The 27678-nt window shown below is 39.1% G+C and overlaps 1 protein-coding gene across 1 annotated transcript in view; it reads right to left on the bottom strand.

Annotated features, from left to right (window-relative positions):
- Positions 1-27678, bottom strand: part of FAM53A (family with sequence similarity 53 member A) — a 104692-nt gene that overhangs the window by 61654 nt on the left and 15360 nt on the right. Inside the window, exons 2-4 of the mRNA XM_065404942.1 lie at positions 12333-12581; positions 4051-4105; positions 263-1065 (exon numbers count right to left, since the gene is read on the bottom strand). Of these exons, the coding sequence (XP_065261014.1) occupies positions 263-1065; positions 4051-4105; positions 12333-12410 (936 nt within the window). The 5' untranslated portion in view covers positions 12411-12581. The remainder of the gene's footprint in view (positions 1-262; positions 1066-4050; positions 4106-12332; positions 12582-27678) is intronic.

Raw genomic sequence — 27678 nt, 5'->3', positions numbered from 1 at the left:
AACCCTTTGTACAGGCTGTAGAAACAGGCTGCAGTGCACAAGCTGGGCCTTAGTAGTAGAGAGTTATAGGTAGCTACAAGGCATGAAGTTAGCAAGTGGCAGAAGCCTTGTTGTATTGCTGGAATTACAAAAGCCAATATTAACACACCAATTTATCTGACTTTCACACCAACAGAAGAGTTTGATTTAGCCAACTATTTTCTAGGAATAGCCTACATGCAAAATTCATTTCTACACCCTACTGAAGAAAGTAAAATCTCACCCGTGTCATTTTAAAAAAGTCTAAAGATGGACGATTCCACCGTACATCCTCCTCCCGTCTGCGCTTTAGCCGGCTTTTCTTTTCATTCAGGACACAAGGCTGTGAGCGGCATCTCAGCAAGCCCTGACGCCGGCTGAGCTCTGGTGTGGAGGTGGGAGTGCTGTTGGCTGAAGGCAAGAGGTTTCCTGTCTCAGTGATGTGCTCCTGTGAGAGGGAGAGGCGACGCCTAGGGTTAAAGTCACAAGGTCCTCCAGAATTCCAACGGATACTTGAACTTGTGCTTCCCTCACTACTGTCCACAAAGCCGCTGCTCGCAGAGGAAGGTCGGGGTACTGGAGAAGTATTGAAGCTGGTGATAGTGAAGACGTTATTTAAGGACAGAACATTTTGTGGCAAGCTGATACTTGTGCTTCTCTGTAAGTTTGCACTCCCATGACTGTTGCAGCGTTGCAAGGTGGCACTGCCACCGCTGTTGCATCGTCTCTTTGATACAGGAGTCCAAACTTTTGAACTGCCGGGTTTCCATGGTGACCGACAACGAGCTAATTCATCTGGCTCAGAGAGTGACCTACAGTGGCGTTTGGTAGGCGGCGCCAAAGGCTGCCCCGAGTTTTCATTAAGGTTTAGTTCACTTATCCATCCGGACACCATAGATGTGCTGGAAGATTCCTGCTGCCATTGCAGACTCACGTTGTTAGCTGTGCCTCTACTGAATGGGCACACTGGGAAAGGGTAAGCTGAATTTTTGGTCGCGTCAGCTTGGATTGGACAACCCCCATTTAAAGCTTTCCAAGGGCTCTCTTCTAAGAAAGAAAAATGTAAGGGACGAGAGAAAAAAAAATAGGATACAGTTAGCTTACATTAATAGAGATATTATTTGGGTGAAAACTAACAAGTTGGAAGTCCTAGTTCTCTCAGCTGTGAAGGGGACACTTAACTCTGCATCGTCACCAAAACCCAACCCTCTAACGTGAGCTAGTTCTGAAGGGAAAGATTACTACTGGAGAACTCTGGTATTTCAGAGTAAAACAAAACAAAACAAAACAAAAACAAACAAAAAAATAGTATACACAAATTCTCTTGAAGTCTTCCTGAAGTAACATTAGAACTCTGTACCCTAATTCCCAACCTTTGTACTTCAGTATGGCAACTGTGAAAATGTGAATTACTTTTGCACATTAAGAGCTATGGATAGTTTAGCTCTAAGTCACTTTACAAAGCATAGTACTCTCAGCACACCATTTTGTACATTCAAAACTTGCAAAATAGAATGTTGATATTAATAAGCAGTAATGGCAAATTTACTGCTGCTCCAGAGACTACAAAAAATATATTGCCATTAAGACCAGTAGCACTGAACCATGATAAGTAGGGCTGAGCTGGTTCAACAAATCTTGTGAAAAATCTAGCAGGTTGGAGGGTTTTTTTTGCTTAAACACCAATTAAAATCTAGCTGATAACTATGACCATTTTAAGTCCATAGGGACCACAGATAATTTTGTTTTCCTCCATTATGGAGATATACTTTATACGTAAAGCCCAATAGTTATAGGTTTGTAATGTTTTTTCCTTCAAGACACCACATTATGGAAATCCAAGCCTTATGTGATGTGTGTTCATTCTTTATAATGTGACTAAAAGCTTTAAAAATAAAATACTGAGAACTCTTATTTTAGGAACTGTTAGTTAAGATTGTTTTTTGGATAGTGAGACATTTGTCCCTCCCACTCATATCCATGACACAAAGCCTCAGAACCCTAAATTAAAGGCCATCATTCCCCTTATTTTACACTTTTTAAAAACCTTATACAAATTTTACTGTGACTACAGACAACCCATAGTGTACAACTTCTTATGATCTGAAGTGGCAATGCTGGGTTGAAGAAAAAAACAAAAAAAAGTCTTCCAGCCAAGCCTCACTCTTTTGTGAAGCTTTTCTTTGAGAACATTTTGCACATTTTACAGCTGTTCCCCTACATTATAGAGTGAAGCGTAAGAGGAACTACAACAGAGGCCTAGGATTTGCAAATTGAAAGGCATATCATTGTCCGGCTGGCCAGTTAATAGCTCTTCATGCTTGGTTAGAAAATTTGCTAATTTAAACCAATTAGCCAAGTAAATTTCACTCATCCGGAGGGTGTGGTAATAAAGGATGAATTAAAGTTTTGGGACATCCGAAGGTCTTTCCCAACTAAGTTTTTAAAGCCTGTAATTAGAAGATGAAGTTTTTATCTTCATTACACTAAAAGTATATTAGAGCAGAGTATTACTTTTGAAGCTGGAGGTAAAAAGTTGTCTAGGTTCACTGATTAATAATATTTTACATATGGATCTTGAAGATGGTCAGGGATGCAAACCCATGTTCACAGGTGACCCTAAACCTCTGACTGCCAGAAGTCTGGAAGGGAAAACGGGGTGGATCACTCCCACTGCCCTGTTCAGTATGCTCCCCCTGAAGCTGTGATACTGGCCCATGTTGGGAGATAGGATACTGGGCTAGATAGACCATTGGTTTTACCCAGTATGGCAGTTCTTATATTTCCACTGCAGCTAGTTGTTTTTTGTTTTTTTGTTTTTTGTTTTAAATATAAAAGTAACAACAGGCAAAAGTTGATTTGTTAAAATGCTTTGAGGATTGCAAACCCAAGTAGCTACAAGATGTATATGCTACATGGCCAGTAGGGTCTTCCAATAGTTTCCGCATCTTGTTTACTCAAAAAGACCCTTCCAACTTAAAACTATAACTGTCCAGAGCTGGCCTATGCAAATATATATTATTAGAATTCCTTTGTCCTCCTTCCTCCAGTCTTTCAGATGGGTACAGTCATATGTGTTTTGCCTTAATTAAACTATAAGCTCTTCAGAGCAGGAACCATCCTTAACTCAGTGTGAATAAAGCACTTAATACTGTGAGGCCCTGATCCTGTCTGTGACTTCGAGACACTACTGTAATGCAAATTTTGTTAGCATCTAGTTTTAAGATCTCTTACAAAGGCGGGTTCATGTAAAAAACAGAAATAATTGCTCAAAGTCACTGATGATTTTTACAGTAAATGTGCTGAGACTAGTGTTGTTTGTACGATGCTGTTGTAAGATTGTGTGACTGCTGTTCCCTTGGGAACCTCAAAGAAACAAAGATCAGTATCTCAGGAGACAATCCCACTGAGTAAATGAAATGTACCACCCCTTATAAAGAAATTAAGCTGATGTAAAATGTCAACTTTTCTCATCATCAATAAATCAAAGATATAAAAAAAAAAAAAAACCATGACATGGCAGTAAGATAGCAGAAACATAGAACAGTAACCAGATATCCCAGGACAAAAACAAAACACACACACAAACCACCACATACATGCAGGTTTTCCTACATCAAAAGACACTGGACATGACCTTCGATTGTTTGCATCACGTTAACAGATATTTGAGAGCGAATATATGGTTTATTCTATATTGCAAAGCCCTATTTTTATGAAGGTGTGTAAAGAAGTTAAATGCGTGGTTTTCTGCTCCGAAGGAAGCCTTGACAGGACAAAACGGTGTACATCACAACAGATATTGAACAAAAACATGTAAGAAGGGTTCTACTATGCAAAGCAGATCACAAGTACAAAAATTAACAGCCAGTGATTCCCAGTATTGTTCCAAGACCCGCATAAGCCAGGAGGCTCTATAAGAGCATGCTCCAATCCCCTCCACCTTATTTCAATAGAAAGGCTGCTTACTATAACAATTACCTCAGTAAAACACTGCTATGATTTCAGGGGGGAAAAGAACAAAAAACTTACCATTGATTTCGAAAGGGAACAAGCTGCCACTTTTGTTCAGCTTCTCAGATGAGTACTGAAATTAATCAGAAAAAAATTTCAACACCATACAACTATAGATGGTGTGAAAGGCAGTGAGCACAAGCCTTAATGAAAATTTAAAATATTGTAGTTCCCAGTTTCCCTATATATATATATATATATATATATTTAATAATTAATGGAATGACCATGTTTCTGGTTGGGAGTCTTAAAAAACCTATACTCTTCAGTCTAAGTTACTGGTAATTAAAAAAAAATAAGTTTTCATTTTTTGGTACAACGCTATACAAGAATCCAAAATATCTTTCAAAAAGCTTTCAAGTATTTCCTGGGTTGCAATATGAACCAAATAAAGTAATTCCAAAGTTGAATGAATCTATCCCTAACTCTCTCCTCCCTCCCCCCGCCCCCAAAAAAAAGAAAGAAAAGAAAAAAAAAAAAAAAAAAAGAATAGAGCGCTTTGGATCCACACCTAAAATTTATTAATCAAAACAGCAGGAAATTGAAATTTAAGAAGCTGTTTGAATTTTCATGCTCCTATGGTATTGCAAATTCAGCATACCTGAACAGCTTTACTACAGCCATTCCAGTCTTTTAGGTAAACACAAATTTAGACTCAATTAATACATAACTAAGGACTGGATAAACATATTATGGCATTTATAGGAGAAAAATATTTGTTGCCCTTTAAGAGTGTATTTTGCTATGCTTTACTGATCTTTTAGTAGATCTGTGGATTTTGCCCTTTAAAAAGTAGATTTTTCACAATAAATTTTTAATGGTTGTCAAAGAATAGCTGCAGTTTTTCATACAAATCATTGCAAATATTGATCAGATACATCATGTTAACATGGCTTCTAAGCATGGTTACTATATGTGCATTCTATAAAATCCTTAGAAAAACAAGTCTAGTGCATAGTAAGGAGAGTTTGTACACGCTGCTTGTCTTCACTACCGGGGAGATCGACGCTGCTGCTATCGATGCAAAGTGAAGACCTGCTAAATTGATGGCTGAATGCTCTCAGGTCAACTCCGGTACTCCAGCTCCACGAGAAGAGTAAGGTAAGTCGACTGGAGAGCGTCTCCCATCAATGCAGGGCAGTGAAGACACCTTGGTAAGTCAACCTAAGCTATATCGACTCCAGTTATGTTATTCACGTAGCTGGAATTTCATAACTTAGGTTGACTTAGCCCAGTAGACAAGGCCTCAATGTTTTTCTCCCAGTTATCATAAATTTAGATGGAAAAGTGACTAGATTTGTGTCAGATATGTAGTGTAGCTTGATATCGAGCCTCCTAATAACTAAAAGGCAAATTAATAATCTTACTAGAACTCAGATTGTTGTAGAGTTTTTCTGGGGATGGGGAGGAAGGACAGATTATTTTAAAAACCTGCCCTTTTTTTAAAAGCTTTTTTTGGACCTTGTTTTCGGTATTAAGCCAAAAAAAAAAAAAAAAAAAAAGATAGTATTGTTCAGAGACTTCCTTCCAGATACAAGTTCAGTTTTAAGTAAACATCCTTGGGCAATGGAGCATTTTTGCTGTTTACCACCAAAGTGCAACTGGCAGCTTTAAAACCTTGAACTTCAAATTCACAACTAAGATACTGAGTAGTGCAAGGACAGTTTGCTTTCTTTAAAAAAATCCTACCCCACTACCTACCACACAAAAATGCCTGCATGTTTTATAGACTTTTGTCTATACTTTTTATCCTATATTTTCTATATCTGCAGATGCATTTGGAACTAGCTACTTAATAAAGCACAAAATCTTTTTCCAGAAACAGCAAGAGTCTTAGGATCCCAGGACTAATTTAGGTTTCAAAGTTTTAATCTTGAGACTGGTAGGGAGCATTATTTCATTCATGTTCATCTTGTAAAACTGAATTTTCCAAGTTACATAGTCTATAATTTTATTAATACGTAATATAATCAATTGTGCTAAACTAAGAGTGAGGCGCTCTGTTTTATCCACTAATTTGAGATAGCAACTCAAACCATTATTGTTTTGAGGAGCAAGTGTGGACAGAGTGACAATATGTGACAAATTTAAAGAGACTTTTAAATGGGTTATTTAAAGACCTCCCCTCCCCTCCAAATTCAGATAACCATAGACATTTCAAGTACACTCATTATCAACTGACTGTGTGCTAGAGAAAATTACAGAACCAAGTTTTTGGGAAAACCATAGCTCAGGGGAGGAGGGTGTACATACACACAGTTTATATCATATTATATAATGAAAACCAAGGTTTACTTCATGAGTTTCCATCAGCTAACAATTATACCTTGTCTTTTGCTTTAAACTGGAAACAGTATTATCTGTATGCCTTGCAGTGGGATTGAGTAGAATCCCACTGGAAAACTAGAAACAATTTAAGGTCTCATTTGGAGAAAATGTCAACCTGTGTCCCAAACCATCCCTTGAAAAATGACAAGTCAGTGGAATGTTCATTCCATTTTTATAAGTACAGTATTTGCATTTTAGGGCAGATTACAAAATTTTCTTTTGTGAAGCACAATGCTATGGAAATTCAAACCATTAAGATATGGAAACAAGAATATTTAAATCTTAGAAAACTGTACATCTTCAACCACAAAAAAGGTAAAGGACTGAGATGTAAGTAAATCTTTAAACAGTCTTTTTTTAAAAATGACTGATTAAGAAATCCAAAAAACCTGAATCAATTGGATTAAGGGCTCAAATTTGGACCATATATTTAGAAGGCCCAAAAAAACAATAGCAAATTGTTGATCCCAAATTTCTTGCATAGGCCATCATTAACTGAATGCCCAGATGATTCAAGAGAGATCTGTTAAGAATACATTTAGTTTTTAAAATATTTGCAGTCCAGTTATTTGATCAGCTTCATGTTCTAACCAATCGTAAACCAAGCAATCTTAACCAGCCTATTAGCTCTTTAGCAGTTATAATGTAATTAAGAGGTGGAAAAAACATCTAATACAAATGTCTGGAGAACATGGTGATCATTCTTACACAGTACAATACAGATCAGAGGCCCTGTCTAATAGTCATAGCTACCTTCATCAGTTCTTTCTTTCTCTCCCCTGCAAACAACTCTTCATAAATGGGGGAAATGATTCGACTGATTCTTTACAAGCATTCACTTCGGACACCACAAATCACAGGTAAGTTACTTTTTTGCATAAATTACTTGCATTCATAATTACTGTAATAGATACTCATTCTTTGCAGACCAGGGTTCAATAATTCTCTCGAAAAAACAAAAACAAAAAAGCCAACATACCATCTAGGAAAGGGAGAAGAAGTCATTGGGTCCTTTGTGGATGCACTAAGATACCACCATGATAAGACCTTTACTGTATGAACCTTCAAATGCACATGCACTGTCAATAAACCAAGGGATATTTAATTAAGCCATCTCCCAAATCTAGCCTTCAAAGCTTTCCACTGGTGGTTGGGTCCAAGAGACCCTTCCACTGCAAATTTTTCTATACATACTAGCCTAAGTAGTGCTGGCTCATTTAAAAGCCTTCTCCTACCTTGGTTATGAGTCCAAAGACATTCACACTCGCCTGTTAATATCCTAAAACTTGAAGTCATAGGTACTGCTATTCAGCATTTCCTTCCTTACTTCACATAGCATAGCTCACTTCCATGAAAAGTCATTTAAAAAAAAAAAAAAAAGCAGCCCCAACGTGAGAACCATCAGACCAAAAGCAACAGTACCAGCAGACAAAACCTCTGACGATTCTTACCGGCTTGGATAAACTTATTTTGTATGTCAGCCACATTTGCTCAAGGAAAAAAAGAGTTTACAAAGCTCACTGGCCAAACCCGCAACCCAAGGGGACTGCAGTGTATTTTCAGCACATTCTGTAGATATACTTTCATATCAGTCAGAAATGATCAAGTCTAATTTATAGCTCCAGATATAAAGATCACAGAACCCAGGCAGAGCACGCCTTTCTGACTCACTAGCATGGCCCCTAGTTTTATGGCTTCCTCTTCCTAAAGGACAAAAGGGCGAGACAATAAGACATCAATGCTACTAGTTCCCCTTTTGGCCCTTGAGTCCATGCTCTCTCCTAGCTACTGGAAGAGCTATCTAGTCTTCTCTTGAGTATTCCACTCACCAGTAAATCTACTTCAGGATCCAATTCTTCATACCCAGCACGCCCAAAGTCCTCTTGAAACATGTGATCTGATTTTTAGAAGTATTGGGCATTGAAAACTATTTCTGTACACAAATCAGTCAGTCTCTGAACCAGAATATTAGTTCCAAAAATTAAATGGCCAGAATGTCATGACTAATGAAATATCTACCACCTTTTCCAGAATATATGTATATGTACACACACACACACACACACACACACCACTTTTTTGCTATTTGTCTAAAGAAAGGTTGATTTTTACTGGTTGGTAACCATTAAAACATGTTGATTTAGAACCAAGTATAACATTTTACACTAAATTTGGGGGTTTTTTTAGTAACCAAGAGGATAAACCACAACTATGCAAATTTATTTAAGGAATCACATAAGCTTAACTTACATTTATTCTGATGCTTAACTTACCTTTTTTTTTTTTTTTTAAATATGACGTTTGAAAATGGTGACTGATACGTTAGGACTGTATAGGGAGCCTGGGTACCTATTTATTATATGATGATTCATTTTTCAGTTGTGATTTGTGTCAAACTCTTTTGGATGGAAATTCAATTAAAATGCACAAGAGCAGCATAATAATTTTTTTAGCTAAATGAAGCATCTTAAAGATGCTGGATACATAAGAAAGTTTAAATGAAAAACACATTTAATAAAGTTAGCTGATTTATTAACGGAAGTATTACCTGTAGTTAGTGAACTGATTATTTCTCGCCACTATGTTCAAGATTTTTGAACTAATAGATCTCATCTTTTCACACCTAGTTTTAGTTGCAGATTGAAAGGGGAAAAACAAGTCTTCCAGCTTTTTCAAATCCCAATTGGTTTCTTAACTTGGGATGAACTAGTCACTGACCTGAACTAGTTGAATGAACTGAAATCAAGAAAATATTCTTCTGCACCTGCAGAAGAGATAACTGCTGTCACAAGCTAGGTTAGCACTTCAATAATTTCTGGTGATAGGCGCTTAAGCCAGTGATTTCCACCAGTTCAATGGTTTGACTTTCTTTCAAACTTGGCAGCAAATATATACTACTAAATATCTTTTTAATTTAATTAGAGCTGTGAATTAATTGCAGTTAACTCAAATGATTAATGCAAAACAAATTAATTAGATTAAAATTAGTCGGGACTCATCGCCTCTTTAATCGCACTGTTAAACAGTATTAGAATCAATTTATTATAAATATTTTTGGAGCTTTTTCTACATTTTCAAATATATGTATTTCAAATACAAAGGGTACAGTGCTCACTTTATATTATTTTTTATTACAAATATTTGCACTGTAAAAAATAGTATTTTTCAATTCACCTCAATTACTGTAGTGCAATCTCTATCGTGAAAGTGCAATTTATAAATGTAGATTTTTTTTAAAACCTAACTGCACTCAGAAATAAAACAATGTAAAACTTTAGAGCCTACAAGTCAACTAAGTCCTACTTCTTGTTCAGTCAATCGCTAAGACAAACAAGTTTCTTTACATCTACATGAGCTAATGCTGCCCGCTTCTTATTTACAATGTGACCTTACAGAAAAACAAGTCAAACAAACAAAGCACCTTAAAAAAAGTCATCTGAACATTTCTAAGGATAAAGTTGCTTGGAGGAATCAGACAACGACCAATCTCCATAGAGTAGAGAAGTTTCAGGTGGAAGAGAGACCTGAGAAGGTGGAAATGGGTCAAATTTTTAATCTTTTCAGTGTACATCTTGGCCAGTGCCGTTCACTGGAGTTTCTAGTGATACGGGCAGAGGGTCAAGATACCACCTGCAGATTAGTCTCTTGTCTATTAAAATCTAGCAGGGATACAATGGGCCCATAATGGGTGAAGCTGATCAGCACCTTTTTCAGATACAGTAAAACATGCTAAGAGCAACCACTCATGGGAGTTAGCAAAACTGGTTGCTTATAAGTAGGGCGACCATATTTCCCTATGCTTAATATGGGACACTTGGTAAAATTACTCCTATTCAAGCGAGTTCAACTGCAATCAATCAGAACTATGCAGTACAAATAATTCAAATTAATATCATGTTGACTGAGCCCCTGTTAAAAAGAAATACTGCATAGTTGGATTCTTTATTTACCTTCTTATCTTTAAGGATTTAGGGTTCACACGGGCAGGGGTGACACACCCCTACCCCCACGCGAAAAAGTGACACACACTCCTGTACACCTCTCTCACATGGGGGGGGGGGGTGACCAACTGACCCGACCATCCCTGCCCAGTAGTCTCCACCCTCCATGCCTAGCTGGGCCCACCTCTCCTGGTACCGCATCTTCCAGACTCTATAAGTGGGGTGCATGCGGGGGTCACATGTCCCCCCCCTCCCCGATTTCTGCCAGGGTTCACACCAGAACGTGGCCAGCAGCAGCCTTGCAGGAGGGAAGGGATGGGAGCTGCTTATAGGAGAGGGGGAAAGAATAACCTGGCCCGTTTCTTTGCAGAGCTTCTCTCTTCCTGCCCCCTCCTCCCCTGTGTGGCTGGAAGCAGCTTGTTTCTCTTTCATCACCTGCAAGGTGTAAGCTGATTTACAAAACCAAGTTTTGCTTAGGGGAACCATCAAGATGTCTAAGTGCCAAAACTGAATAGCCACAATTACTGTAACCCTGGTTCATCCTCCCCATTTCCCCTAGTTCAAACTTGTTAAATGATCCCTCTATACAGAGCTCCACCATTACCTAATATACAAGGCTTGTGAACATTGCTAGATGCATAGCACTGTCATCCACAGACCAGATACAGCCCTTAGAAGCAGAGTATATGCTTCTCTACTCAACCCCCACAAGTGTATCCCTACTCCTAAATCTTCAGTGAGTACACCAGTAAGGGTGAAAAGCTAGCTCAGTCTCCAAACTCATGCAACCCTTAGTATTTCTGATGAAATTGTCCATGGCAGTCACCCTCTAGAATTTATTTCTCACAGAGCAAAGCACCATCAAATGATAGCTACTAGCCAAGGAGTCAAACCAATGTACTAAAAGTGAAAGTGTAGCACAGCGGTGGGCAAACTGGGGACAAGGAGCAGGGGGCGGTTGGTTGGGGTGGAGATTCTGGGGGGACGGGATAGGCGTGGGAGTCCCAGGGGACCTGTAAGGGGGTGTGGATAGGGGTCAGGGCAGTCAGGGGACAGGGAGGGTTGGGTAGGGGGTGGGATCCGGGGGGGGGCAGTTAGGGACGGGGGGGGTCAGGGAACAAGGAGCAGGGGGGGTTGGATGGGTCAGGAATTCTGAGGGGGCGGGAAGTGGGAGGGGGCAGGGGCCAGGTTGTTTGGGGAGGCACAGCCTTCCCTACCCAGCCCTCCATAGTTTTGTAACCCTGATGTGGCCCTTGGGCCAAAAAAAGTTTGCACACCCCTGGTGTAGCAGATTGCCCCCACTCAAAGACATACCATAATTCACCACAAAGCTGTGAGTTCTACACATGATTAAAAAAACAAAACAAAACAACAAAAGTTTGCTGCTTTATAGTTCCTGCAGTAGAACTAGGTGAATAAATGAAGGTCGCAATTGGGGCATCTCTGCTGCAAGGAAAGCATCTACTATCTTTGCAGACAAAACATTCTAGCATTTCATCATATCTTCTCAAGGCCCACCATAACCACATAACCATGCCTTCTAACTAGTATTCGTATTACTTGAGAAAGTTCTCTGAATAAATGAGGCAAACAAAATTTAAGGGACAAATTTTTACAGAAATTTAAAAATAAGATTCTCCTGATCTACAATGCAATACTTACCATCCTTGCTTCCCTCTAACCTCAAGCAAGTTACACACAAAACATATACACTAAGAGAACCTTAAGGTGGCAAAGTCAAGCACTCAAATGTTAGGAAACAGAATTACGGCTGCCTGTGCAACCTCAATTTGGCTCCCTTGCACATATGCATTATGATACAGTCTTCAGCTACATGACTACATATTCTTTTTCCACAGGACCCCTGCTTCACTTCCCTCCTACATTTAGGAACTCTCACCCATTGTCCCAACATAAATCCATAATTTAATTTAATTCTCCATTCTTGGCTTTGGTGTGTATTTTATGAATGCTGCTTCTTTACTACCTACTACTTCAACAAACTTACACGGTAGTTTGGCATGTCCTTACCAGGTGAATATTGTATGTTTTACATGTCAGATCGTCCAAGCTCTGGTTCTGCAGCTTTTCCGTTATTAGTGTTACCATGGTAGTTGTCCCTTTGCCACTGCTCACACTGAGAAGTGTTGGAGGCTCCTCTGTGTCCTGTTTCAGTATTCGTGAGCCATTTCTGGTTCTGTTCTAAATCTCAAGATTTATGCTTCCATCTTACTGCCAAAGTTTATATCCAAAGGCCTTCAGTGTATCATGTCTGCTTTTCTGTAAAGTTGGAGGAGAGGAAGGGAAAAAAAAAAAAGTCAGCTTTGTACCCACCAAATTCTTTACAATAACTGGATTTATACTTAAGGACCTTTCACATATAGCCAAAGATGTTAGTACCCCCAAATTTATCTTGCATTTTTTCCCCTTGCCTCACAGATTACAGGTCTCATTTCACGAAGTATGGATCCTACTGCTGTTATACTGATCGCTGACAATTACCACCACAAAGGCGGAAGTCACATCTCAGTAATTTTGCTTTGTCAGCCCTTATTTTTCTCCCTTCCCACAAGACATTCTATACAGCAACCAGTATGCTCTATCGAAAGACTCCTTTTTCTCATTTAAAAAAAAAAAAAAAAAATCACTAAAGCAAAATTAGTGACAGGTGTGTGTAGAAAAGCAAGTTTATATAAGAGGAAGGACAAACAAATGTAGAATCTTGCTTCGTAAAACAGGAAAGATCTTCAGGCTATTCAACATAATGGATATTATGTTTCCCAAATAGGCCCCTCTGGCAGATCTAGCTGAAAGATTTGTATGTGTATGAACAGAATGGGATAGAGGTTTTTTTGAATATATTTTCTGCTTCCCTATATTTCTAGGTACATATGTATAGAGACCAATAATGCTTATAAAAATGTATATTTAACAATTATAATTACTGATCTTCAGCTAAAATTGGATCTGAGAGTTGTAAAACAGAAAGCTGACTGAAAGGTAAACGTGCATTCTAAATACACATTTTAAAGTGAAGAGAACATTTCCTTGGTGAGCAATAAAGAGAAACCAACAGTAAGCTCACTGCTGTGCATGCTGTACCCTGGTCAGCCCTTACCTACCTTTATTTTTGCTATCCCTACTATCACCATTGCCCAGAAAGTAACCTCTCTTTCATCACGCCTCTTCTTCGAAGATCATTAGCTACCTACTTACATCAAGAACAGTCTTACCAAAGCCACCCCCATCATGTTTGCTCGTTTTCTCTAACTCTCCTCTTGTTCCTTGCACTTCTCCATGCAATGATGTAAATCTCTCTTCTTTTTTGGTTTTCCATCTTCTACCTTGGACCCCTCTAGGCTTCCAAACTCACTTCTACCTTTGTCTCAGCAATAATTTCTCTACACCCAACCTTCAGTGAACTGTTGTCCCCTATCTTAGCTTACTTATTTCAGACTGTCCGCTTTTAAATGTAGGGACACATCACACTGCCTTTGTAAACACATCATGTAAATTTATAGTACCAAATAAAAATGATTAATAAGTCAGACTGATTCACTTTAAACCATGTGCTTTGTGAAGCATCAGGAAGAGATGCTACACTTGCATTTATACAAAACTGGAACAGAGTGCTATTTATACCCAAGCACATATTCAGAGATGCAAGTCAAATGTAAAGTAACCAAAGACTGTTTACTCTTCAAAATTGTTTTGCAATGTTGGCAATGGCCAAACAGGAAGAGACTCAACAAATTAAAAAAGAGGCACCAAACCATCAACAAGTTTTGTTTGCATTCAACAGGATACTTTTAAAAAAAAAACTTTTATATTTGAATTTGTGATAAAGAAACAAGGTGGGTGAGGTAATGTCTTTTATTGGACCAACTTCTATTGGTGAGAGAGACAAGCTTACACAGAGCTCTTCTCCAGGTCTGGGAAACGTACTCAGAGTGTCACAGCTAAATACAAAATGGAGCAGATTGAAATGTGTGTTAACCATGTATGGTAAACAATCTGTTACATTTTGTATTTAGCTGTGACACTCTGAGTACGTTTCCCAGACCTGAAGAAGAGCTCTGTGTAAGCTCAAAAGCTTGTCTCGCCCACCCATAGAAGCTGATCCAATAAAAGACAATACATCACCTACCTTGTCTCTAACCGACCGACACAGCAACAACACTGCATACAATTTGTGATAAAAACAGATTAATCTAAGGAATATTGGAAAATAAGTGATTATTTTGTAAATTTATATTACAAACATACTTCAACATATTGTATTTATATTTTAAATATGTCCGGTATTTTCCACATATACTAATCAGTTTCTTAAATAACTGCTAATAGTAAGCCAGAGGTTATTTGGGTACATGATTTAAGTTAAAGCCATTTAAAACCTAGGTATTACCCATACAATACTGCCTAATTATCTTTAAACCCGTCACCTAGAAGTACATCCTGAGAATATAATTCCATATTATAGCCCTACATAACAGCAGATTTCTTTGGAAACAGTAAAATTGCTGGGATAATATAAATATGCTGCTGTCACTCTTCCTGCCCCTCACTCCACTCTGATTTTACTTGCCATGAAGTAGGTATTGTTTAGGATAACACTTGAATGCTTCCTAGGAGCACGAATGCTTCATTGGTCTGTTTGTACAGAAATGCAAGCTAAAAGCACAATGCTGTCTTCCTTTATAAGCACCCAAGACTCAAAACGTTTGCCAATGCCTCTCCTGAAATCCAATCAAATCTCTGAATCAGAAATTGAAAAACTCCTACAGAGCACTGATGCACTCATCACTAAGAAGGGTGTGGTGGTGTTTTTTTTTTAAAAAGTAAAGTGTCTGCCATACCATACAACACAACTTAAGGCTGCTTTCATATTCTGTTCTTATATCTATAGATGCATGCACATAGCCAAATGTTATGCACAGGCAACCTGACTTACTTTACTGGAAGTAAGTAGGCATAACCAAGAAAAGGAGTCTGACTCAAAGTCTAGAAAGCTGTAGCATTTTATCTGAAGTTGGGTTTTGCCATTTACTATGCTTCCATCAATTCAGATGAGGAGTATATGTTATTAAAAGGTATTTCATTTTGACATATTAATGCAAAGGCTTTCAGATTAAGAAACTATCATAGGACAATTACTCCAGAAGGGCAGCCACCAACTCCTGCTAAGCTTTTCAGCTGCAGTTTCATTTCACCTCCTTTCCCTTTTCTTCTGTAAATAGAGTCGTGCAAAAACTTACAAAATCGTCTGCTTAGAAAGGACAGGTAGGCAAATCCAATCAAACTAGCAGAGAAAAAAGTGACTGATGATACACAAAGGAACATTTACATAATGGATATAGAAAGTACCAGCTAGAACAAGACTATATACTAAAGGTTTTTCTTTGCATCATATTGTAGAAACTTAAACCTTAGTTCAATTAATGCATCTTATTATGCAAAGTAAATGGAGGGGACAAGGCTATTGGATACTAATTTTTAATCAATTGGACATTCCAGACCACAACTTAAATCGAGAAAAAGAATTCTTGAACTAGCATGGCACACTATTTCAAACTCAGATTAAGCAACCAGCCATCAGGGAGCTGTCACCTTTATTAGTTCCAGATAATCACAAAGATGGAGAAATTACTTTTTTACTTTTTTTTTTTTTTTTTTTTTTAAGTGGAGACTCATTAAGGCAATTTTCTGCTACTGGGCAATTTACACTGTTTATATTTTCCTCCATATGTACTGTCATTACTGTACATGTACATTCATAAGACTGAACCACAAGCATAGATATAGGTCTAGTTTGTATCTTCCCTCCTTCTCCCCCCACCCACTCCTTCACCCAAAGCTGATCCTACTGGGAAATTCAAAGTGAGACTTTAAAAAGAGACCCATGTTCAATACAGTTACCTGTGAGAAGTTACTAAGTTTACCAAAGCTGTGGAAGATAGAGTATGTACTACAAAGATAAATTACATTAGTCAGACTAATTCGTTTAACTTTCTACTAGATTTCAGCTCCTGTCATTCTGGGAAATCCCAGCTTTCAGCACTGGGTAATCACAGAGTGAGAGACTGCGGTAGACAGCTCAGTGTGGTTACGACAGCACTCAGACCACTCCTAAAAATTAAAAGTTTTCTTATAAAAGGTAATTATTTTGAGGTAACCTGCATGTTAACTGACGTGTTCTCATACATAGGCATCCACAGTTCTTTATACCATTCATAGATTAGAGCGGTTCATTCCACCAAACCGAAGCTTCAACAATTTTTCCTTCCCCCTTTCAATTCAGACCCCCCCTTTGCTGGACAAACTACAGCACAGCGCTCTAATCCCAGTCTGCTTTGCCACTTCTTATACGGGCTACTGAGTCAGGATGCTAATGCCTCGGAAAAAACTAATTGTCCAAGCTACCGATGGAGTAGTTTCTTCTTAACCTTGCCAGTTAGTAGTTAGTTTATGCCATTAAGTATGAGTGTTTCTCTCTTCTAAAAGAAAAAGAAATCCTCCTAAAACATTACTGTAGATGGTCTCAATTTATACCGATAGACCATCTACCTAAATTGATACTTTTTTAATCCTACCAAAATCAGCCTCAATATCTTGTGGCAGCAAGTTCCACTGGTTACTATGAGTTACGCTAAAAAAACCCAACCTATTTCCTCATATCTGTTTCAAATTTTGTGCTTTTAAAGTCTCTAGATGTGCCCCCCAACCTATTGTTAAGCCATCGGTAACTACAGTCCTGGTTGGTGGAGGATAAGCAAAGGATACACCCTTCCATACATTGTTCTGATCTGCCCACCACTCTAGGGACTCCAGAACTGCCGAAGGTACTCAGACTAGGCTGTTCAAAAATTGATAATTTGGGAAACGTTTCAATTTCAGCCATCCTTGCAGAGTACGGAAGCGCAATCTCACATGCTGAACTACATAAGTACATGAAGCCATGAGGGCTAGCAATGTCAAGCATACCCAAACAGTGGTTGAGAGGTGAAGATTTGAGACACGGATATAGGCAGCGAATTGTCTGAAACGACTTGTGTGAGAGAAAGGCCCTCGCACTTAGTCTAGTAGGGCCCCAATGAAATCCATTTTTTGTTTTGGAATTAATGTGGACTTCCCTTTGTTCAAAATCAGCCTCAGCCAATCAAAGAGACAGTATGAACCGGACTTGATAGTGAACTTGGTCTTTGGACTTGTCCCTCGCTAGCCAATCATCCAGATAAGGGAGATGTGAATCCCTGTTTTCCTGACATAGACTGCTGTTACAGTTATGCATTTGGTAGATACACACAAGGTTGAGGGCAGGCCAAAGGGAGTACTGTGTATAGATAATGTAGTGGTGGGTCAACAAATCTCAGGAACTTCCTGGGGCTTCACATAACTGCTACATGAAAGTAGGGTTCTTGAAGATCGAGGGCAGCAAGCAAGTCATTGTGATCCAATGCAGGAAGAATTAGAGCTAGGGTTTCCATGTGGAATTTCATATTTGATAGAATGTTGAGACTTCAAAAGGTCGAGAATACGTCTGACCCCTCCCTTGAACTTGCGAATCAGGAAGTAATGGGAGTAGAATCCCTTTCCCCAAATGATGAAGGGCAACATTTTCTATGATTCCCAAACCTGAGTCTTAAATCTGCTGAAGAAACAGTAACTTATGAGAAGTATCCCTCAAAAGGGATGAGGCAAGGGAGGAGATGGTTTAGGAACTGGATGGCATATCCTGATCCCACAGCTCTCAGAACACATTTGTCTGTGGTTATTGTTTCCCCAAGCCTTGTAGTTGTGGAACAGCCTGTCCCCAAACAGGAAGATACGGTCAGGGAAGTTGTTGACAAGTGGTATGCTGACCTCAAGAGAAGAGTTAAATTGACTACTAGCTCAAAGCTAACGAAGAATAATATGGTTGGTTTCCCAGAGGGCCTTCTTCTCTTGCGTTTCCTTTTGGAGACATCTTGTTGCCTAACAAGAGAAGTTGGCTGTCTGAAATACTCCTCAAAAAGAACAGGAGTACTTGTGGCACCTTAGAGACTAACAAATTTATTAGAGGATAAGCTTTCGTATATGCATCCGAAGAAGTGGGTTGTAGCCCACGAAAGCTTATGCTCTAATAAATTTGTTAGTCTCTAAGGTGCCACAAGTACTCCTGTTCTTTTTGCAGATACAGACTAACACGGCTGCTACTCTGAAACCTGAAATACTCCTGGGAGTATTGATGATACAGTCGTTGCTGTCCACTCTTAATAGCTGGGGTATAAACTCCCAATGTGCACTAAGTGGTTCAAGTGTCCTTAAAAGAATGCAGTGTTCCACTATTTTTCTTTTCGGAAAACAAGAACAGGCCATCAAAAGGTAAGGCTTCTATATTTTTTGGACCATGAGAGCTACCCCAGAGTTCTGAACCCAAGAAGCTTCTCTCATTGTTACAGCTGAGGCCATAATCCTGAAGGAAGCATCTGCTACATCAAGTGCTGATTGCAGTGACATCTTACCTGGAAACCTGGACATCCTGTTCCAATTTACAAAATCATATTTAGATAACACCTGCTGATTTGCAGTGTGCATCTGTAACAATGAGGTAAAATAAATCTCTCTCCCCGTTAAATCTAATCTCAGTCTTTGTCTTTAGGTGTTGCCTTGTACCTTCCTTGTCAAACTCATTTGCAGCCATTACAATAAGAGTTATGGTCTCAATGGAAGTAGAAACGCTCAAATCATTGCATAGGTACATAGTACCACTTATCCGTATGCCCTGCTGTGGGAGATAAGGAAGCAGAGGTATGCCACAAGGACTCTGCAAGCTCCAAAAGAGCATCATTTATAGGGAGAGCTACCCTCACCAGGGATGAAGAATGTCTACCAATTCATAGGTATTCTCTCGGACAAACTCAGCTCGGATACCCAAGGCATCCCAAAGGTCCCAGGGAGGCCTCCACTGAAATGAACATGGTACAGGACACCAGTATGTACTGGGCCAAGAACCTCTCTCCCTATTGGAACTGTGCCAGTCCTCGTACCCACAGTGGATACCCCAGAGACCTAGAAGACTTCCAACACTGTTTTTTGGAAGGAGGCAGATAGATGACAACTCTGAGCCTGAGGAACCATTCAAATAATCTGCAGGCAAGGCAGGTGCTACCCTGGGGAGCCAGAAAGCATTCAGAATGCCTTAGGTACAGTAAGAATCCCACAGTGCTCAGAACAGTACAGTAGCCAAACCTGTGAGTACCAGTTGCAATACTGATGTGGGACTAATGCTCAGGACCAGAATGGCCATCAGTGCTGAGTAGGTCTGTACTGAATCTGAAGAACTGGTCTGTACCAAAAGTGTAGAAGCTGGGATTGTCATCAGGGCTGAACAGGATATCAGTTCCGACAAAAGATATCTCAGTGCTGATAATCGGACTGGATTCAATTCTGTAACATGATTCTTAATTGGTGCTGCGGAAGACACCAGAAACAGCCTGTAGTCTGAAGTAGCCAACCCAGATGGTCCTGGGGTCACAGAAGTCACCGCCACACCTGAGGACTGCTGTATCAGAAGGAGTGTATGACAGAGAGGCAGAGTAAATCCACTGCTTCGTGGGGTCGATATTGTCAGTGCCAAGACTGAGGTAATCAGAACCAGATGCAACAGACATCCCACATTTCAAGGTTTCCCCTCTTTCCTCTATACCAGGAATTTTATACACAGAATAAAGAAATTCCAAGCATACAGTAGGAGCCATAATCTCAGTACAACCTGAAGAAAATGCCTCCAAAGGTTATCTGTCAAGGCTATACATATAGACAGATTCTGTCCTCAGACTATTTAATAAAGGAAAGCAAGCTTCAGAATATACTGTTTTCTATGACTGTCAACAAAAAGCTCCTTTCAATCTTTTTATGCACCACAGATCTCAAGAATCGAGATATGATTCACATCAGATCTGGTCACCACTGATCACATCTCCTACAGCTAAGGGAGAAACATTTGTCATGGCATAACTTTTTGTGCTCGCTAGTGTGATCTTCATAACCAAAACTGAAGAAAGAATATTTGAAGTCACCTTTGCAATGTAGACAACTTGTTGAGAATGAACTTCAAAGAAGCTCCTCTACATCCTAGTGCCTGCAGTGTCTGTTTTTGTTTATCAGTCAGATGAAAAAGACAAATCCTTTCTTTGTATCACCTCTGAGTGTTACCCAGACAAGCTATAGCAGTCCTGGTTTCCACCATTTTCCACAAGATTTCTTACCAACAGTCTCAGCAAGACTCAGTTCATCCAGGAAGTAACCTCTAGGTTTCTTCAGGTACTTCAGGAAATGCTTATCTTTTGATAGTCTGAGGAAAAGGAGAATTCGCTGAAGATTCAGATTTTGGATTAGGATAACAAGGGTCTCCAACTCTTATCTCCACTTCAGCAAATCAAAGCAGCCAGTCACCCCATTGGTCTGGATTCCAGATCTAGACTTTACTTTACCAGCAGACTCCAACAACAGATCCTTGATTGTGTATCCCTAGGCTTTGAGAGGCTGCCTGGACACCTCAACAAGTAATGCACCAAGTAGAACATCTCAGATTACTACCCTGCTTTCACCTACCTGCCCTCTCCCCACAACCCCCCAGAGTCTTGCTTTACTCCTACAACCATGTAAGAAGCCCATCTGTTATTAATTGCTAAAGTTATAAATTTATGTTTTATGCCATCGGAAAAGTGGTATTCCAAACCAGTTATCACAGAGAAGCCATTATGTGCTAGCTCCTTCTCTTCAAAGAGAGCAGCTTCCAAATTCATATCAGAATTTCAGTGAAAGATATCAAGATGGTAACCAAAATATGTTTTTATAAACTCAAAAAGCTCATGGCCTGGCAGGATTAAAATTCCAAAGTACTTTAAGTTTAGCCCTGGGGTATTCATGACACAACAAACAAAAACAAAAAAAAGTCAGTTCCTCGGACCAGTAGGGCTTTTTGGTTCAAGTCGAAGACTGACTACAGAAGTTTGAGACCTATGTAGTTTTCGATCCCTAATTGTCATTTTCTAATGAAGCCTTTACTACTACTATTACTATAATATTACTAGATTAGTACATTTCCAGTATTTAGTCCTGGGGCCAAAGTACCAGAGAAGTACTACTGCTACACCAGGGGCATGATTCTCATGAACCACCAGGTCTAGAAAGTACTACTGGGATCTTTATTTAATATGGGAAAGTCTTTTTTTTTTTTTTTTTAATGTTATTCTCCTTTTACGAGCCAGAAGTTCATTTCAGAAAGCAGTGGGACAGAACTGATGTCCTATCCATAGTTAAAAACAAGGTTTGTAGGCTCCATTTGTGCTGACCAGATATACTGTTTAACATCTAGCTAGCAAATCCTACTTCAGCAGCAGTTACTGTTTCCCTGGCATGCACAAACATTGTATAAAAAAATTACACAAAGATAGTAAGCATAACCTTAATGTCAAAAACTAGGAACTGAACCAAAAAATACAAGGAATCTAACAAAACATTTACGTTCCAAGTGTCTTCAGCTAAGAGAATTACAGTGACCTTAGCTACAAAAAGCTTCGCCAATTCTCCACACAATGCTTTCCAAAACATGCCACAGAATTCTAAGTTTCTATGCAGTGTTCAGCTAGGTATGCTATACATTAGAAGGGGAGTGGGGAGAAAAGAGATTTATAAATATTTGAAGAGACATTTTGTTTCTATGAAGTGAGAAATACTGAGTTTAATTTTCAGACAATATCAAGACTGGAGAAACACAAAGCATGTGAATGACTTCAGAAGTAGGTCTACAATAGAAGAAGATATCTCAATTGCTCTACAAAATACCCTATTATCCAGTGGGTCAGCTACACTAGATTTGAAGAACTAAGACTCAGGGGGTCATTAGCTCAGAAAAAAAGGGATGAAGAGAATACATTAAGTGCACCTTTGAGAGCTAGACTCAGCCAAGTTGCCATGGAATCCAGAACCTATAAAGACTGCTAGGCCAAGACCCATTTCCTGTAGCAGAGGAAAGTCTGATCCTAGATCTTCACCAACCAATAGCAACAGATTGTCCACTCCAGCAATTGGAGAAAAGCAGCACAAAAAATACAACCAAATTAGAGATTACATCCTACACAGATTGGAAACTGCTTACCTACCTCCCACTGTCTGGATGGGCAAGTCTGCCTGCAAGAGAACAAAGCCTGTACCACCACACACAGGTTCACGGTACTGCTGTACTCAACAGGAGCTGGTGTTTTCTGACCTGGCCTTTGTACTCAAAGGGAGTGAAGTGCATAAGATCAGAAGACTGCCTGAGAACCATGCCACTAAGCCTCACCCAAAGCCTTCTGTGTTAGACAGGGAAAACCTACAAGTGGGTGGGGGGGAGGGGGAGAAAAAATTATAAATTTTAAACCGAACCAAAGAGCATCCAGAAAGACAGCTTCCTGGCAGTGGAGGCAGCCAACAAACCCCTCATGTAGGAGAAGTGCCACAAGAGAAGGTTGGTCTGTTTTTTAACCCATCTCCCCCTTCTGTAAAGGAGGCATAAAACCCACTGCCTGTACTGGCACAGGAGTCTGAGCAAAAACTCAGAGTCTTACATGGAAACTGAAATATTTCAATACAGTCAAAAGAGTTTTAAAGTGTTCCTCAATATATTATTGCTTACTAAAAGTTCTATTCTTTATTTCTTCAGGCCACTGTCACAAATATAGCAATTCTTCCTAGGAGGATCACCCCCCTCAAGTTATTTTATAAGGTGGGACACAATCCTTCTTTCAATAGCACTAAACGGGCAAATTCAAAACCAATAAATGTAAATAAACGAGGAGTCCAACTGTGGAACTAATTGCTATAGGAAGCAATTAGCAAGATTCAAAAGAAATTGGACATTTATATGGATATCAAGACTATCCAAAAGGTATAATTAGTGATAATTTTGGAAGAGATATTAAGCATCATTTCTGCACTTACACCTAGCTATTAGAGACCAGGATGAGACACACCACCAAGATCAGATGTGACTATCCCACATCTTCATACTGCTGGGTTCTTGCATCTTCGTCTGAAACAGTGGTTCTCAACCTTTTGGGGCTCAGGACCCTTTTGTAAACTTTGATGGCCTGTCATGACCCAATAAATAGCTTTAGTATAAAAAACATCTGGTTTACTAAGTATTTTTTACCCATGATATAATATACACATTAACTTAGTAAGTACTAGATAAGTACACCATGTAACCCAGGGGTTCTCAAACTGGAGGTCGAGACCCCTCAGGGGGTCATGAGGTATCAGCTTCCACCCCAAATCCTGCTTTGCCTCCAGCATTTATAATGGTGTTAAATATATTTAAAAAGTGGTTTTAATTTATAAGGGGAGGGGGGTCACACTCAGAGGCTTGCTATATGAAAGGGGTCACCAATACAGAAGTTTGAGATCCACTGATGTAACTCAATAAGTACATTTAGGTGACCACTCGTTGAGAAAACCTGACCTGAAACATATGGTACTGGCCACTGTCAGAGAGAACACTGAACCAGATGAACCTCAGAGGCCTGATCCAATATGTAAATTCCTATATTACCTCTGTTCTCTTCCTTAAAAATCTATGAACACACTAGTGACTTTTTAAAGTCTACTTACAGCATCTAGACACAACTGCACTTGAAGAGGATAAATCCAGTTCCATATGTGCCTGCTATTGACATCAGCTGCAGAAAACCTGGAGAAATAGCTTTTTGGAGGTTCTTTCTCCACCAAATCTGAATAAAGGTTTCTCCCACATAGTGTTACTGAACTAAACTGGTGCATAACTACACCATATCCTTTAATATTGTGCTATAAAGTCTGGTCTAGTAAGGCTTTCATACATTGCTTTTACCATTATTAGAATTAGCTTTACTAGTTTGGAACTCAAGGAGTTTGGGCAGTGACTACTGATCCATTCTGTTAAGTCTCTCCATATACACATATTTCAAGGAAAATACAGTCCTAGGCAGTTTACTGAAATATTTTAGTTGCCTAAAATATGTTTTGGGTTTTTAAAAAGTACTTGGCTAGACAGCCACCAGCTAATTTTAACTATTAAAAACTCTTCAAAATTACATGAATCAGATAACAGCTAATTAAGTTTAGGAACAAGCCATCATAGGAGCAGATTTATTTAATTTCATCTGAACACACCCTCTTTTTATGAGCATGTGCCATTTAAAACAGAATGAAATAACTGTTCAAACAATTTAAGTCTCTCTAACAAGACACAAAACAAAGAATCCTGGGGGAAAACTGACATGAAACTCATAATTCATTAGGAATAAGAATTTCTACACATTAAACACTGACAGAATAATAGTGCCCTAAGCCCCTGAAGGTTTTACTGTACTCTTCAGAGAGGCTAGTGCTCGGGGACCTGAAGCAGAGAGTACAAAGATGTAGCCCAGCTGGCTATGTCACTCCAATGACCCTTCACTGCACTCAAGTGGGGGGGGGGGGGGGGGAAGGAGAGGGGAGAAGAAAAACCTGAGAACAGACCAAGGCCAGCTGCACTGCTGGTCCCATCCCTCAAAGAGAGTTTTCTAGATGTTCTTTCTTCAGAAAAGTTTGTTTTAATTAACATTTAGAATAGAAAGTAAGATAAAACAGTGCATAGTGAAACCACAGGGCAAGCTAGCTGAGCCTTATAAAGGGAAATCCATGTCTCTCGGGGGGCGGGGAGGGGGAGGAGAAAGCAAGAAACAAGTAGATAAAAATTATTTAGCCCTTCAAAAGGTTTCTAAATACAGTCCCACACAAGAGGCTAAAAAGGAATCTTATTAACTACAGAGTGACAAGTCCTGTTATAGTTTAAAACTGGTTAAAAGACAAGAAGCAACAGAGTAGGAATAAACAGCCAAACTCTCACCATGGAAAGAGGTTAATAATGGGATACCCCACAGGTGAGTATTAAGGTTGGTGTTCTCTGTATTGATTAATAACCTGAAAAGGGATGAATAATGAAGTGGCAAACTTTAACAGTTTTTTTTTTAAACACTTAAAAACAAAGAAGAAATAAAAAAACTATAAAAAACCCACCAAGATCAGATGTTTTTCCAGAAGATCTGCTCTAGGAATTATTTTGGGGAAGTTCCATGGCCTGTGTTATATAGGAGGTCATGCTAGATAGATAATCACAAGGGTCCTCTCTAGCCTTGGAATCTATGACTCTAGTATGGATTGTAAGGATCTTCAAAAAGTCCCAGCAAAAACAACTCGTGAAGTTTGGGGTCCACAAGGCCAAACTAGTAAAAACTGAAGGAATAATTTCAGCTACTTGTATACAGTTACTGGTTCTGAGTTTAAGAAAGGGAGCTATTTATGTAGACAATTCAGTAGGCAGTAATGGTTACAGCAAATAAAGAGAGAAAATATATATGCATAGATTCCAAAATTGACTATGCAAAGATGCAAAAGATTACAAAGGGATCTCACAAAACTGGGCGTCAGGGCAACAAAATGGCAGATGAAATTCAATGTTGATAAATGCAAAGTAATGCATACTGGAAAACATAATCCCAACTATACATACAAAATTATAGTGTGCAATTTAGCTGTTACCACTCAAGAAAGTCATTGTGGATAGTCCTTTGAAAGTCTGCTCAAGATGCAGCACTAATCAAAAAAGCTAACAATGTTAGGAACCATTAGGAAAGGGATAGATCAGACAGAAAATATCATGCCACTAAATAAATCCATGGTATGTCCACACCTGGAATACTTCTTGCAGTTCTTGTCGTCCCATCTTAAAAAAAAAAAAAGGATATATTAGATTTTGAAAAAGTACAGAGAAGGTGAACAAAAATTATTAGCGGCATTGAACAGTCTTCATATGAGGAGAGATTAAAAAGACGGACTGTTCATCTTAGAAAAGAGATGACTATGAGTAGGTATGATAGAAGCCTATAAAATCATGAATGGTATTGAGAAAGTGAATAAGGAATCATTATTTACCCCTTCACATAACACAAGAACCAAGGGTGTCACAATGAAATTAATAGGTACAGTAAAAGCTGTGTCATGCAGCCCTGCACCAACAGAAAGCTCTATAAATGACATTTCTTATCTTCATAGAAAGTCCGATTTATAGTCCGGCCAATGGGAGCTGCTGGGCCAGACTATACGAGTTAAAAAAGCTTTTACTGTAGTAGGTTTAACAAACATAAGGAAGCACTTCAACATAGTTAACCTGTAGAACTTGTTGTCAGGGGATGCTATGAAGGCCCAAAGTATAATTGGGTTAAAAAAAGAATTAGAGAAGTTCATGGAAGATAGGTCCATCAATGGCTATTAGCACAAAGTAGTCAGGGACATAACCCCATGCTCTAGTTATCCCTAAATATCTGACTGCCAGAAGCTGGAATTGGATGACAGGGGATGGATAACTCAACAAATTGCCTAGGTTTGTTCATTTCCTCTGAAGCATCTGGCCCTGACCTGTCAGAAGACAGGCTACTCAGCTAGATGGACCATTGGTCTGATCCAGTATGGCCATTCTTATGTAACATATAATAAAATGCATTTACCAAGTACCTTTGACCACCTCATCTACTCTGCCCACTGACCCTTCTCCCAAGGACGATTCTAACATTCCACACTTCTCAAAAGCTTCAAACAGCTGTTCTGGTTACATAAATAAGCCTTCCTGAAAAGTTGTTTTCTTCTTACTCTCCCTAAATGTGAAATTTGCCTGTTTAAGGCCTCAGGCCAGGTGGAAAACGTTCAGCTTAAGGTCTGATACTTCATGACCTTGTGTGGCTCTAAAAAGGAGCTTTATATACCTCTGACCATGGAAGCTCCCATAATATTTGACTGTGTGCACACCGGAAAGCTATTAAGTGATTTTGTAAGTTTTAAAAATCTGTTATTTCCCCTTCAGTCCTGTACAGTCAGACCTCTGCATTTTAAGGCACTTGGCTTTATGGATAGAGAGATTCAAAATTTCACTGGAATCATTTTAAGACTAGTTTATTTCTACAGTAGTTAAATATTGTACATTAGTGGTTTTGTCAGCCTCATTCTTCAGGGCAAATCTGAAATTTTCCCTCCCACGGTATAGTTCTATTCAATTTAATGCAATAAAGAAAGTTTACACATCCTCCTCTGAAAGATCCAGATTTAGCTTCTACCTCTAGAAAGAGGATCATAGCCTGGTATCTTCACAGTCAATATGGTAGTCCTTATGTTCAATGCACCACTTTGTCACCAGAGGGTTTTTGTTTATTTAAACACACACACGTTAAAGTGTCCCCCAAAACACCTGCAATATATTTAAAGAAAAGCCAACAAGAGAAAAATTATGTGAGAACAAATGGATATAGGATTAGTTATGTAAGTGAACTCTACAGGC

The sequence above is a fragment of the Emys orbicularis genome, chromosome 5 (assembly GCF_028017835.1).
Source record: "Emys orbicularis isolate rEmyOrb1 chromosome 5, rEmyOrb1.hap1, whole genome shotgun sequence".
In the NCBI taxonomy this organism is placed as follows: Eukaryota; Metazoa; Chordata; order Testudines; family Emydidae; genus Emys; species Emys orbicularis.
Note: the sequence above shows the minus strand (reverse complement) of the source record. Positions and strands in the feature narration are given on the sequence as shown.